Source organism: Lingula anatina, chromosome 1, assembly GCF_051362555.1.
Source record: "Lingula anatina isolate TDL-2025a chromosome 1, LinAna3.0, whole genome shotgun sequence".
NCBI classification, from domain to species: domain Eukaryota; kingdom Metazoa; phylum Brachiopoda; class Lingulata; order Lingulida; family Lingulidae; genus Lingula; species Lingula anatina.
Genome location: NC_141767.1, coordinates 26,994,503 through 27,010,328, shown reverse-complemented (window position 1 = coordinate 27,010,328; position 15,826 = coordinate 26,994,503). Strand labels below are relative to the sequence as shown.

General features: G+C 36.7%; 2 protein-coding genes and 1 long non-coding RNA gene across 4 annotated transcripts in view; 1 reads left to right on the top strand and 2 right to left on the bottom strand.

Annotated features, from left to right (window-relative positions):
• LOC106157122 (protein LTO1 homolog) overlaps positions 1-15,826 on the bottom strand; it is a 37,131-nt gene that overhangs the window by 9,333 nt on the left and 11,972 nt on the right. The window lies entirely within an intron of this gene.
• Positions 417-3,105, bottom strand: LOC106168441 (uncharacterized). Its single transcript, XM_013547485.3, has 3 exons — positions 3,013-3,105; positions 2,534-2,597; positions 417-882 (listed from the first exon to the last, which is right to left on the bottom strand). The coding sequence occupies exons 2-3, from the start codon at positions 2,561-2,563 to the stop codon at positions 580-582; spliced, it is 333 nt and encodes a 110-aa protein (XP_013402939.3). The 5' UTR covers positions 2,564-2,597; positions 3,013-3,105; the 3' UTR covers positions 417-579.
• Positions 13,491-14,627, top strand: LOC147764173 (uncharacterized). 2 transcript variants are annotated; one of them, XR_015332102.1, is made up of 4 exons: positions 13,491-13,955; positions 14,059-14,120; positions 14,204-14,265; positions 14,351-14,627. It is a non-coding gene; the product is annotated as an uncharacterized LOC147764173 (long non-coding RNA). The 2 variants fall into 2 exon arrangements; XR_015332103.1 differs by having other exon boundaries at positions 14,204-14,627.

The following is a 15,826-nucleotide window of genomic DNA, read 5'->3' as shown; positions in this document are numbered from 1 at the left end:
ACATATATGCAACACTAAAAATGGCTCTATCAGGCTGATTTTCAAATTTGACCTGTGTATTATGAATATTCAGCAGTTCTGTAAGTTTCAAGCCCAAAGAAGAAATGGTTTTCCACTTATCGTGTTATTGGTTTAAGTGCAAGGCGACAACATCGACAGATGCAGGTGATGGCTATATGTACAGACACATCTGTGTCTGTACATAAAAATCAGTAATTATGCTTACACTCAAATCATACATGGTATGGTGAATCACTGGGTTTTATAGGTCAAGGGCAATGTTTGAAAATATATTTGATTTACTCTGTTGAAGCAATCAGCATTTATTTACACTTCATTAACCATTTTTACCTTTGTCTCATCTGCCAGTATATCTTTAGTGCTGTCTCCACATGGCAAATGCCCGATTATTCCATTCTTATACCCCCTTTACACTGGACGGCGTCCTTTCTGCGTCCTTTCTGCGACCATGAAATTTGGCATCGCTGTGGTCTTAATAAGGAGGCACGAGCATTGATTTTGTATCAGAATGAATGCTCAATGATCGGCCAGTTGTCGGCACGTAAAGTATTATAATTTTTAACTCTCAAATGGCACCGTAGTGCTGGACGCAGAAAGGACGCCGTCCAGTGTAAAGGGGGCTTTAGGCTCAGGGGTATGACTCCTCATGTCCTTAGTCACAATATAGTTACTGTTAAGATCAGGGGTTGGGGAAGGCATGAGGCTTCCAGTAAAACTTGGAGAGCACGACCTTGAGGAGAGAGAGACATTGCAGGAACGCAAGTTCCCTTCAGTGAGCTGGTTACTGACATCATCTAAGGCTGTTAGCAGGTTTTTCTTTGCTCCTGAAACAAACCTCCTGTCCTGAGCTTCTTGAATCATCTACAAAAAAATAAATAAAATACTGAACAAGTTAGATTTATCTCAAGGAGCTTTATACAATATCAAGAAAGTAAGCATCAGAGCATGAGCTGGTTACTGACATCATCTAAGGCTGTTACCAGGTTTTTCTTTGCTCCTGAAATACTGAACAAGTTAGATTTATCTCAAGGAGCTTTGTACAATATCAATAAAGTAAGCATCAGAGCATGAGCCTGTAGCCCATACAAAGTACAGCACATTTTTAAACTCTGTTTAAACTCTACCATAGACTTAAATTGACAACTTCACCTTTTTTTGTAAAATGAACATATGCCTTGTTTTTTCAAGTTTTACATGTAATTTCTGAACCTCAACAATATCTTTATTTACCTAGTCCATGGCAAACTTACATATATACAAAACATTCATTTACAATATTTTGTTTCTTTCAACAGACTTAGGGTAGACCTGGGCTAAACGCCCAGTCGGGGTCAAACGCCCACCCTCTTTTTTTCAGGTATTACGTATAAATACGCGTCTCGTGATGTTTTTTCCACTTCCGATTTCCAGCAGACTTATCCTCCATGACGGAGATGACCACAAACTAAAAAATAAGCATTTTATGATAATTTGTTCATTTTTGCCTTGTTTACTGTTATTTAGCCTTTTCCTTAACATCAGTGACACCACCTACCAAATGCACGAATTCAAAAAACTTTGTTGGTGACAGATAGGATGGTATCAGACCTCCATACAAGTTTCGATGAAGTCAGATTGTATAAAACTTTTCCCGCCGAATTTTGAAAAAATATACAAAATCTCACTTTGGGGCAAAACGCCCATGCTGATATGGGGCAAAACGCCTATAGTGGGCGTTTTGCCCTGATCACTGGGCGTTTTGCCCCCTTTCGTTTTTAAATAAAAAATAATTCTAAAAAGATGCGGAAGTGTTCTTTCATGCATGTTTTTTATTGTATATCATCAGTTATAACACTTATATGGGGAAAAGCCAAAGCAAGTGGCTGTACTAGGAACTTAATTTTGGAAGTATCACAGTGCCCTGTGGTGAAGAGTAGAATTACAGCTCATTCTGAATAAATTTGATGGGTATTTTTATTATCTCAGTACCCCAAAATATTATATGTTGCTTTTAAAGGCTTACTAAGTTGTCTCGTAGAAATATAATTTGATTTTATTTTGCTTTGTACAAAGGCGGGGCATAACGCCTATAGTTTGGGGCAAGACGCCCACGGTGGGCGTTTAGCCCCGTGGTGCGAGGCGTAATGCCCCAGCCATGGGGCAAAAAGGCCGATTTTATAATTTACCTATTTTTTACCTATAAGGTTTTTCTTTTGTTTGTTTCCAAAAGTGTTAGTATCAGTTTGTAGTCTAGTCAGCCCTTCATAGTTAACACCCACTTTGAACGGTCTATACCTTCAGCAGGGAAAATTGTTATGTTTCTTGCTTAAGGGGGGCGTTTAGCCCCGGTCTACAGATGTCTTTGACAAAAACCAAAAAAATTTATTCATAAAATTTTACAAGTTTAATCTATTTTGAGACAACAAAAGTTTAATCACTTAAAGGCAACACATAATTTTTCTCACAAAATTTTACACATGCATGTTGTTTCTCAACGCAGATCTTTTTTTAATTTGATTTACATACAACTTACCCTATATGCATCAATGTCATTATAATTCATGGCCACCAGTTTCTCTATCAACTCCACCACATCACTAAAAAGACAAAGGCATATGCAAATCATATAAAACTTCCAATATGTGGTACCTACTCTAACCAGCTAGGTACCATCATAACTGAATAATAAATCCACCTGTGCACACTCCATAAAATATGAGAATGAGACTGCCTGGTAAAATTGAATTCAGGCTCATAGGTGAAATTTGGTAGGCCAAATTATAACAGTAGAAAGAGCATATCATTGGAACTCATTTTCCTAATCTAATGGGTGACAGGAATAAATTAATAAATATGAAAATATATGTTTTATACAATTAAATTATTTATGTCTATCAGATTGATGATTAAAGAAAATCTGTTGTTTTTTTTTTATACCAAAATTATATTGAACTATATTTGTTATGGCAAAGTTTACTAAATTTGATAAAAAGATTTTAATTAAAATCTTACAGAATGTCTTCTTTGGTCTTGGCAGTGATGACGGCATCTCTTTCGATTCTATCTTGACCTAAATCATATACATTCAAATTACTTTTCTGAATAATTTTCAAAATTGATATATGACGACATATTTTTGTCCAAGTTTGTCAAGAATTTCGGTCAATATTGAGGAACATTTCTGTCTAAAGTCCTTTTCCTTTTCAATTGATTTATTACAAGTACTTCAACATAATAAATATACATGTTACTACATACTAGGTATCATCAAAAGAAAACCAAATCTTACTGAAAACGAATAAACCATTTCAACTATAAATGTGCTTTGATGATATTCATTCAAATTTATATTAAAAGTTCAAATCAAAGGCAAATATCTGATAACTTACACATTGTAATAGAAATAATTGTATCAGTGGCACCCTCTATCAGCTTGATTCTCACTCCTGCAACTCCTATTACTGAAAGACATAATGGTAAATGCATTTTTAAAAATCCTTCAAACTGTAAATTGTGGAAAAGTCGGATTTTTTTCCTAATATTGTTTTTCTTACAGCCATGTATAAAGGCAACCCTTATTCCTCAAACATATATCATATTAAAACATTACAAACCTTTTCCACACTGCTGGTATGGAATTCCAATGTCAAAAAACATACTCATCCTTGTCTGGCTTTCCGGAATGAGAGGAAAATGCTGAAGATGAGCTGACATCTATATAATATGCTTCCCATATTCAAATTTAACTTTCACTCAAAGGATCAAAATTTCCCAGTTCTGTTTCATGGAAGGGACACACTGTATTTCTATAATAACATTCAAAACCTAATAAATCACATTTTTTAAAAATGATAAGTATGACTCCACTGAAAATAAAAAAGAGTCTAGAAATGTCCCATTGTGATTAATTATATCTACAATGTACTGTGTAGGACTGGAAAAAGTGCCCAAAATGGCCACTGTGACTTTCAATACCATCGACTAGTGTGCTTTTACACCGCCTTGGCCGATTATGATGTGAGATCATCTCAGATTTGGTCTTTCAATCGAGAATGCCACATAAATCTTTAATAAGGAAAATATCTAAGTCTTGCATCGTTGATTTAATGACTTAATTATTAACTATAAATTTATAATATATAGATTCATTTAATGCTAAATTACAATCGCTTTGCGGCAAAATTTCAGGCTTAGGCCTATTTTCACCTAAAAAGATAACAAATTACACGAGTCATTAATATTTTAATAAATTCCCCGTATGTTTCAGTTTTCATCAATATACATCAAAATTATATTTTGTACAAATATAGCAACACACTGTGCTCACAGAAAAAAATGAAACTTAGAATAAGACATTTTTCATAAAAAATAAAACAATTATTAAATAGAATGTTATAGCATTTGTTTATGTAACAGCTCTGTTTAGAAAACTATTTTCTTTTATTATTTAAAAGCAGTTATACATTAAACAAAGATAAAGAGCAAATATATTTTACATGTAACTGGGTGGTCCTGACCCCTCCCCCTTCGGTTTCTGAAAAATATATCACACCAATATTCCCCTCTTGAAAAAAAGTTTGACTAGCTGAATCATAGTTCTTAACCGTACCAAAGGGCACCGTTTGCCCTCAAAAAGATAAACAATTTTCGGGGCCCTTGAGCAGGCAACGAACCCCACGCCTAGGGGGTGATGGTCGGCTTGTCTGTCGAGGTCTGTCGTTCCGGACCCCCTTCTAATAATCGTGGATCCGCCCCTGATCCCATCAATTAGGAAATTTATCTTTAATAAGAATATAAAAATGTATCGTATAAAATTTTTGTTTTCATAGTTTTTTGTCTATTGAGGGTAAGGGGGTAGAAGAAGGGGAATGATCAGACCTTCAATTACCCATTTTTCACAATCCCCCGTTATTTGCCATAGATTGACATCAGTAAATAGGCTTCATATTTAATTGGCAAAATCACCTATTCTACGCACATCGCACCATTGAGATCGAAAAGTAATGAACGGTACATGTCCAATACTTAATTTCTCAGATTATTGGCCTTGCCTCCATTTTCAGAGGGGGCACCACCTGTAACTCTCTGCCGTCTGTCCATGGTCTGGTCACCATATCCCACGATGTCCTCGCTTTTTTTCTTGCTGCATATCTCTAGCAGGTATTGAACAGGTAGTCTAAGTATCACTTACATTAAATTCCATGCTGTAAAAATGAAAACTCCACGCCAGTCAGAAAAATGTGCTTCGTAATTTCATGTTAAGGTTATTTCATCATTTTGGCTTTCTACTTTTTTTACTTCTCACCCCAACCCCTGAACCCGTTGAGGCAGATTATTTAACTCCATCTTCAGCAAAAAGTATACTTTTTCATTTTAGTTATTAGAGACTCAGTCTGATAATGTCCTCTTCATTATATGGTTGTATGCTTTTTGTTAATCTTTTTTTAAATAAAAGACCATTTGGGTAATTGTAGTACATGTAGATGTAGATTATCAAAACGTGAAGTTTTTTTTTCTATAAGTTGACCTTTAACCATGAAACCTCCGTGTACGTAGGTCTTATGTTGCCCTGAGCAAACAACCTTCTTCTGGGGTTCGCCCCCCTCCCTTTCCGTCTACAGACCTGTTAATTAAACAACATAAAAGATCACAGGAGCTGAGGGAGGTAACTCGCTACCTCCCCCCCCCCCCCCCCCCCCCCCACACACACACACACACACACGATCGTTTTTTTTTTTAAACCATGCCAGTTCTGAACAGTGAAAAGGGGGACTATGGAGCCCTGCATGTCATCTTCTTTCAAGCAAATATAAGAAGTAGTTAAAATATTTAAGCAAATGTAAAAAGTAACTAAAACATTTTCCTGGGGCAGGTTTATAAACTTCAGGTTGATATCATGTCAACAAGATGCAAGGACACTGTCAATAATAACTGAGGGAGAGGCATGCGTGGTTTCCCTCCAAAAACTATTATAGCCGTACATTGATTCTTCCCTCCGAGGTAAATGCGCGTTTTTTTCTGTTTAAACAAAATAGTTTAGGTATGAAAACGCTGAATGCATTTTAAATGTAGGTATATATACAATGCAATAATTAAATTTGGGTCTCATTCTCATACGACACCCCCGCATTCAAACTGACAGGATGCTGACGACAGCAACGCCCCCAGCCGACAATCTAAGATTGGAAGTCTAAGAGCGGGCAATTGTGAAGCGGGATGGACATGTTGCGTTTCACTCCAGAGGAGTACAAAGGACGCGAAGTGAGAGCGATTTTTTCTCGGGCAACCGCCTTCAAATCTCATGTGATCCTACGCCAATGCATCGCAGCTGAGGATAGTTTCTTTACTAGCACAAAACATCGAATGTGATTCTGTGAATTCGACCCTTCAATCCATGCGAACTCTTCGCTCTGGGAAATGTGCATGTACAAATAATACTCAGCTCTTAGCCCGGACCTCGAATAACCGCCGCAGAAAAATTAATCGTAAATGGACTGAAACCCAAGCTACTGGAGATGGGTAAGTACCACCATGTCATACTCCCTTTTCCATTTCTGTCATAGTCCTCTTAAGTTACGCTCATGTTTCTAGGTCGTTCTTGAAAGTTGAATGCCCTTTGAGGCTAGAACCAAAACCTTCATATGCCCTATTTAGGACACGCTTGTTTGGTTGTCGTGTTTCTCTTCTAAGGCTGATGTGCATTTTCTCTCAAGTGTGAGTGAGTGTTTTTCCCTTTTGTGTATTGTTTTTATGTACAGACACATGTGTCTGTACAAATAGCCTTCACCTGCATCTGTCGTCTCTGTCGTCTCCGTCGTCGCTGTCGTTGCTGTGCACTTTCACCGATAACACGATAAGTGGAAAACCTTTTTACCTTTTGGCTTGAAACTTACAGAACTGATGAATATTCATAATACGCAGGTCAAATTTGAAAATCAGCTTGATCAGGCCATTTTTATGAAAGAATTATGCTATTTTTTACATTTTTTTCAGCATATATACAACACTGATAACACAATAAGGGAAAAAATGCTTTACCTTTTAGCTTGAAACTTACAGAACTGATGAATATTTATAATACGAAGGTCAAGTTCGAAAATCAACATGATCGTGTCATTTTTATAAAAGTTATGCTGTTTTTTCACTTTTTTCCAGCATATGTGCAACACCCATAACACAATATGTGGAAAACCATTTTTACATTTGGATTGAAACTTACAGAACTGATGTATTCATAGTACACAGGTCAAGTTAGAAAATTGGCATTGTCAGGATATTTATATAGAAGCTATTCTGGTTTTTAACTTTTTTCGGCATACTGTATATGCACCACCGATAACACATTTCAAGGAAAATCAATTGGCCAATTGTCTAGAAATTCACAGGAGTGATCAGTCTTACTGAAATACAGATTTACTTAGAAAATAAGCTTGATTGGTTAAGTTTTGTTGAAGTTATGCCTTGTTTTTGTATATAAGTGTTTTTTCTTCAGATTTAATTCTTAGGCACATTAACAGTCTCATTTTTCAACTAATTAGATATAAAAAGGTGTTCTTTTAACATTTTCTGCATCTTAACAATATTATTAGTTGATTATATAAAAATGATGGTAAACCTGTTATTGTGTATTGTGTAATAAAGTTTCAAAAATGGAAATAAACTCATATCTTTACAGTTTGTCAGATTCAATCATTCACTATGTTCAGAATCTCAGAATGGAGCAAATAGGATATTTAAAATTGCTCTATTGATATTTTTCCTATATCAACAATTTTCTTAGTTGATCATTTAAAAATGACAGTAAATTGCTCATTTTGTTTTATGAAAAAAAAGGTGTTGAAAATTGAAAGAAAATCATTCCAGTACAGTTATCTCTTGTTTACACATTGGTATTTTGAAGGTGTAACTCTGAACTTCCATGACCTTGAAGACCTTTCCATGTCACATTTGTTGAATATCCATTATACTTTTATTTTATTATTAAAACTTTATGGTCATTATGCTGTTAAGCATTATGTAATATTGCATCAAAACTGAAGACATCCCTATTTTGGCCAGTGCCTCCGCAGTGACCATTAAAGGAAAACCATGTCCCTTTCACTTCTCCAACTTGAAGAACTCAAACAAAGAAAAGTAGCAAGAGACATAAACATACCTTCAGTTGAAAAAATTGGTTAATCGCTCTGGAAATTATATAGTTTTTTTTGGAAGGGGGGTGGTTGTAAATTAAAAAAAAAATCTAATCTCCTGATCGACACCATACAGACATTGACTAGTTTTTGGATGAAGAATTCAAGGATAATAATTTTTATTTATTTTTTGGGGGGTGGTGGGATGGATAAATTGAAAAAATCTAATCTTGTTTTTCATTTCTTTTTACAGGACAAAGAAGATGATGAGCGACCCCACCCAGACATGGATTTCACTCTTGGATCCAAGCTAAGGTTAGTAAATTTTATATTTTTGGGGTGGTGTGAAGGGTAAATTGAAAAAATCTAATCTTGTTTTTCATTTCTTTTTACAGGACAAAGAAGATGATGAGCGACCCCCAACCCCCAGACATGGAGTTCCATCTTGGATTCAAGCCAAGGTTAGTACATTTTATTTATTTATTTATTTATTTTGGGGGGAGGGGGGGGTGTGGAATGGGTTAATTGAAAAAAATCTAATTTTGTTTTTCATTTCTTTTTACAGGACAAAGAAGATGATGAGCTACCCCACCCGGACATGGACTTTACTCTTGGATCCAACCTAAGGTTAGTAGTTTTTATTTTTTGGGGGGTTATTTGAATGGGTTAATTGAAAAAATCTAATCTTTTTTTTCATTTTCTTTTTGCAGTCAAAGAAGATGAAGAGCGACCCCAACCGGACATGGACTTCATTCCTGGACCCAAGCTAAGGTTAGTACATTTTGTTTTTTTGGGGTGGTGTGAAGGGTAAATTGAAAAAATCTAATCTTGTTTTTCATTTCTTTTTACAGTACAAAGAAGATGATGAGCGACCCCCCCCCCCCCCCCCCCAGACATGGACTTCCCTCTTGGATTCAAGCCAAGGTTAGTAAATTTTATTTTTTTTGGGGTGGTGGGATGGGTAAATTGAAAAAATCTAATCTTGTTTTTCATTTCTTTTTACAGGACAAAGAAGATGATGAGCGACCCCACCCGGACATGGACTTTACTCTTGGATCCAAGCTAAGGTTAGAAGTTTTTATTTTTTTGGGGGTTAGTGGAATGGGTTAATTGAAAAAATCTAATCTTGTTTTTCATTTCTTTTTACAGGACAAAGAAGATGATGAGCTACCCCAACCGGACATGGACTTTACTCTTGGATCCAACCTAGGGTTAGTAGTTTTTATTTTTTTGGGGGGTTAGTGGAATGGGTTAATTGAAAAAATCTAATCTTGTTTTTCATTTCTTTTTACAGGACAAAGAAGATGATGAGTGACCCCACCCGGACATGGACTTTACTCTTGGATCCAAGCTAAGGTTAGTAGTTTTTATATTTTAGGGGGTTAGTGGAATGGGTTAATTGAAAAAATCTAATCTTGTTTTTCATTTCTTTTTGCAGTCAAAGAAAATGAAGAGCAACCCCACCCAGACATGGACTTCATTCCTGGACCCAAGCTAAGGTTAGTATATTTCATTTTTTTCGGGTGGTGGGATGGGTAAATTGAAAAAATCTAATCTTGTTTTTCATTTCTTTTTACTGGACAAACAAGATGATGAGCGACCCCCCCCCCCCCCCCCCCCCCCAGACATGGACTTCCCTCTTGGATTCAAGCCAAGGTTAGTAAATTTTATTTTTTTTGGGGTGGTGGGATGGGTAAATTGAAAAAATCTAATCTTGTTTTTCATTTCTTTTTACAGGACAAAGAAGATGATGAGCGACCCCACCCGGACATGGACTTTACTCTTGGATCCAAGCTAAGGTTAGAAGTTTTTATTTTTTTGGGGGTTAGTGGAATGGGTTAATTGAAAAAATCTAATCTTGTTTTTCATTTCTTTTTACAGGACAAAGAAGATGATGAGCTACCCCAACCGGACATGGACTTTACTCTTGGATCCAACCAAGGGTTAGTAGTTTTTATTTTTTTGGGGGGTTAGTGGAATGGGTTAATTGAAAAAATCTAATCTTGTTTTTCATTTCTTTTTACAGGACAAAGAAGATGATGAGTGACCCCACCCGGACATGGACTTTACTCTTGGATCCAAGCTAAGGTTAGTAGTTTTTATATTTAAGGGGGTTAGTGGAATGGGTTAATTGAAAAAATCTAATCTTGTTTTTCATTTCTTTTTGCAGTCAAAGAAGATGAAGAGCAACCCCACCCAGACATGGACTTCATTCCTGGACCCAAGCTAAGGTTAGTATATTTCATTTTTTTCGGGTGGTGGGATGGGTAAATTGAAAAAATCTAATCTTGTTTTTCATTTCTTTTTACTGGACAAACAAGATGATGAGCGACCCCCCCCCCCCCCCCAGACATGGACTTCCCTCTTGGATTCAAGCCAAGGTTAGTAAATTTTATTTTTTGGGGGTTGTGGGATGGGTAAATTGAAAAAATCTAATCTTGTTTTTCATTTCTTTTTACAGGACAAAGAAGATGATGAGCGACCCCACACAGACATGGACTTCACTCTTGGATCCAAGCTTAGGTTAGTAAATTTTATATTTGTGGGGTGGTGTGAAGGGTAAATTGAAAAAATCTAATCTTGTTTTTTATTTCTTTTTACAGGACAAAGAATATGATGAGCGACCCCCCCCCCCCCCGAGATATGGACTTCACTCTTGGATTCAAGCCAAGGTTAGTATATTTTTTATTTTTTGGGGGGTTAGTGGAATGTGTTAATTGAAAAAATTCAATCTTGTTTTTCATTTCTTATTACAGGACAAAGAAGATGATAAGCGACCCCTCCCGGACATGGATTTTTCTCTTGGATCCAACCTAAGGTTAGTAGTTTTTATTTTTTGGGGGTTAGTGGAATGGGTTAATTGAAAAAATCTAATCTTGTTTTTCATTTCTTTTTGCAGTCAAAGAAGATGAAGAGCGACCCCACCCGGACATGGACTTCATTCCTAGACCCAAGCTAAGGTTAGTACATTTTGTTTTTCTTGGGCGGTGTGAAGGGTAAATTGAAAAAATCTAATCTCGTTTTTCATTACTTTTTACAGGACAAAGAAGATGATGAGTGACCCCCCCCCCAGACATAGACTTCCCTCTTGGATACAAGCCAAGGTTAGTAAATTTCATTTTTTGGGGGTGGTGGGATGGGTTAATTGATAAAATCTAATCTTGTTTTTCATTTCTTTTTACAGGACAAAGAATATGATGAGCGACCCCCCCCCCCCCCCCCCCCCCCCACAGACATGGACTTCCCTCTTGGATTTAAGCCAAGGTTAGTAGTTTTTATTTTTTGGGGGGTTAGTGGAATGGGTTAATTGAAAAAATCTTATCTTATTTTTCATTTTCTTTTTGCAGTCAAAGAAGATGATGAGCGACCCCACCCGGACATGGACTTCACTCTTGGATCCAAGCTAAGGTTAGTAAATTTTATATTTTTGGGGTGGTGTGAAGGGTGAATTTAAAAAATCTAATCTTGTTTTTCATTTCTTTTTACAGGACAAAGAAGATGATGAGCTACCACAACCGGACATGGACTTCATTCCTGGATCCAAGCTAAGGTTAGTAGTTTTTATTTTTTGGGGGGTTAGTGGAATGGGTTAATTGAAAAAATCTAATCTTGTTTTTCATTTCTTTTTGCAGTCAAAGAAGATGAAGAGCGACCCCACCCGGACATGGACTTTACTCTTGGATCCAACTTAAGTTTAGTAGTTTTTATTTTTGGGGGGGGTTAGTGGAATGGGTTAATTGAAAAAATCTAATCTTGTTTTTCATTTCTTTTTACAGGACAAAGAAAATGATGAGTGACCCCACCCGGACATGGAGTATACTCTTGGATCCAACCTAAGGTTAGTAGTTTTTATTTTTTAGGGGGTTAGTGGAATGGGTTAATTGAAAAAATCTAATCTTTTTTTTCATTTTCTTTTTGCAGTCAAAGAAGATGAAGAGCGACCCCAACCGGACATGGACTTCATTCCTGGACCCAAGCTAAGGTTAGTACATTTTGTTTTTCTTGGGCGATGTGAAGGGTAAATTGAAAAAATCTAATCTTGTTTTTCATTTCTTTTTACAGGACAAAGACTATGATGAGTGACCCCCCCACCCCCCAGACATGGACTTCCCTCTTGGATTCAAGCCAAGGTTAGTAAATTTTATATTTTTGGGGTTGTGTGAAGGGTAAATTGAAAAAATCTAATCTTGTTTTTCATTTCTTTTTACAGGACAAAGAAGATGATGAGCGACCCCCCAACCCCCAGAAATGGACTTCCATCTTGGATTAAAGCCAAGGTTAGTACATTTTATATATATATATATATATATTTTTTTTTTTTGGGGGGGGGGGTGGCTGTGGGGTGTGGAATGGGTTAATTGAAAAAATCTAATCTTGTTTTTCATTTCTTTTTACAGGACAAAGAATATGATGAGCGACCCCCCCCCCCCCCCCACAGACATGGACTTCCCTCTTGGATTTAAGCCAAGGTTAGTAGTTTTTATTTTTTGGGGGGTTAGTGGAATGGGTTAATTGAAAAAATCTTATCTTATTTTTCATTTTCTTTTTGCAGTCAAAGAAGATGATGAGCGACCCCACCCGGACATGGACTTCACTCTTGGATCCAAGCTAAGGTTAGTAAATTTTATATTTTTGGGGTGGTGTGAAGGGTGAATTTAAAAAATCTAATCTTGTTTTTCATTTCTTTTTACAGGACAAAGAAGATGATGAGCGACCCCCCAACCCCCAGACATGGACTTCCATCTTGGATTTAAGCCAAGGTAAGTAAATTTTATTTATTAATTTTTTTTGGGGGGGGGGGGGGGGTGTGGAATGGGTTAATTGAAAAAATCTAATCTTGTTTTTCATTTCTTTTTACAGGACAAAGAAGATGATGAGCAACCCCCCAACCCCCAGACATGGACTTTCATCTTGGATTCAAGCCAAGGTTAGTACATTTTATATATTTATTTTTTTTTTGGGGGGGAGAGGGGGTGTAAAATGGGTTAATTGAAAAAATCTAATCTTGTTTTTCATTTCTTTTTACAGGACAAAGAATATGATGAGCTACCCCACCCGGACATGGACTTTACTCTTGGATCCAACCTATGGTTAGTAGTTTTTCTTTTTTTGGGGGGTTAGTGGAATGGGTTAATTGAAAAAATCTAATCTTTTTTTTCATTTTCCTTTTGCAGTCAAAGAAGATGAAGAGCAACCCCAACTGGACATGGACTTCATTCCTGGACCCAAGCTAAGGTTAGTACATTTTGTTTTTCTTGGGCGGTGTGAATGGTAAACTGAAAAAATCTAATCTTGTTTTTCATTTCTTTTTACAGGACAAAGAAGATGATGAGTGACCCCCCCCCCCCCCCCCCCCAGACATGGACTTCCCTCTTGGATTCAAGCCAAGGTTAGTAAATTTTATTTTTTGGGGGTGGTGGGATGGGTAAATTGAAAAAATCTAATCTTGATATTCATTTTTTTTTTACAGGACAAAGAAGATGATGAACGACCCCACCCAGACATAGATTTCACTCTTGGATTCAAGCTAAGGTTAGTAAATTTTATATTTTTGGGGTGGTGTGAAGGGTAAATTGAAAAAATCTAATCTTGTTTTTCATTTCTTTTTACAGGACAAAGAAGATGATGAGCGACCCCCCAACCCCCAGACATGGACTTCAATCTTGGATCCAAGCTAAGGTTAGTAAATTTTATATTTTTGGGGTGGTGTGAAGGGTAAATTGAAAAAATCTAATCTTGTTTTTTATTTCTTTTGACAGGACAAAGAAGATGATGAGCGACCCACCAACCCCCAGACATGGACTTCCATCTTGGATTCAAGCCAAGGTTAGTACATTTTATTTATTTATTTATTTATTTTTTTTTTGGGGGGGGGGGTGGAATGGGTTAATTGAAAAAATCTAATCTTGTTTTTCATTTCTTTTTACAGGACAAAGAAGATGATGAGCTACCCCAACCGGACATGGACTTTACTCTTGGATCCAACCTAGGGTTAGTAGTTTTTATTTTTTGGGGGGGTTAGTGGAATGGGTTAATTGAAAAAATCTAATCTTGTTTTTCATTTCTTTTTACAGGACAAAGAAGATGATGAGTGACCCCACCCGGACATGGACTTTACTGTTGGATCCAACCTAAGGTTAGTAGTTTTTATTTTTTAGGGGGTTAGTGGAATGGGTTAATTGAAAAAATCTAATCTTTTTTTTTTCATTTTCTTTTTGCAGTTAAAGAAGATGAAGAGCAACCCCAACCGGACATGGACTTCATTCCTGGACCGAACCTAAGGTGAGTACATTTTGTTTTTTTTGGGGTGGTGTGAAGGGTAAATTGAAAAAATCTAATCTTGTTTTTCATTTCTTTTTACAGGACAAACAAGATGATGAGCGACCCCCCAACCCCCAGACATGGACTTCCATCTTGGATTCAAGCCAAGGTTAGTACATTTTATTTATTTTTTAGTAGTTTTTATTTTTTTGGGGGGTTAGTGGAATGGGTTAATTGAAAAAAATCTAATCTTGTTTTTCATTTCTTTTTACAGGACAAAGAAGATGATGAGTGACCCCACCCAGACATGGACTTTACTCTTGGATCCAACCTAAGGTTAGTGGTTTTTATTTTTTGGGGAGTTAGTGGAATGGGTTAATTGAAAAAATCTAATCTTTTTTTTCATTTTCTTTTTGCAGTCAAAGAAGATGAGCGCCCCCCCCCCCCACCCCCAGACATGGACTTCCCACTTGGATTCAAGCCAAGGTTAGTAAATTTTATTGTTTTGGGGTGGTGGGATGGGTAAATTGAAAAAATCTAATCTTGTTTTTTTCATTTCTTTTTACAATACAAAGAAGATGATGAGCGACCCCCCAACCCCCAGACATGGACTTCCATCTTCGATTCAAGCCAAGGTTAGTACATTTTATTTATTTATTTTTTTTTTTGGAAGGGGGGGGTGTGGAATGGGTTAATTGAAAAAAATCTAATCTTGTTTTTCATTTCTTTTTACAGGACAAAACAAGATGATGAGCGACCCCCCCCCCCCCCCCAGACATGGACTTCCCTCTTGGATTAAAGCCAAGGTTAGTAAATTTTATTTTTTTTTTGGGGGGGGGGGGGGGGTGGAATGGGTTAATTGAAAAAATCTAATCTTGTTTTTCATTTCTTTTTACAGGACAAAGAATATGATGAGCTACCCCACCCGGACATGGACTTTACTCTTGGATCCAACCTATGGTTAGTAGTTTTTCTTTTTTTGGGGGGTTAGTGGAATGGGTTAATTGAAAAAATCTAATCTTTTTTTTCATTTTCCTTTTGCAGTCAAAGAAGATGAAGAGCAACCCCAACTGGACATGGACTTCATTCCTGGACCCAAGCTAAGGTTAGTACATTTTGTTTTTCTTGGGGCGGTGTGAATGGTAAACTGAAAAAATCTAATCTTGTTTTTCATTTCTTTTTACAGGACAAAGAAGATGATGAGTGACCCCCCCCCCCCCCCCCCCAGACATGGACTTCCCTCTTGGATTCAAGCCAAGGTTAGTAAATTTTATTTTTTGGGGGTGGTGGGATGGGTAAATTGAAAAAATCTAATCTTGATATTCATTTTTTTTTTACAGGACAAAGAAGATGATGAACGACCACCCAGACATAGATTTCACTCTTGGATTCAAGCTAAGGTTAGGTAATTTTATATTTTTGGGGGTGGTGTGAAG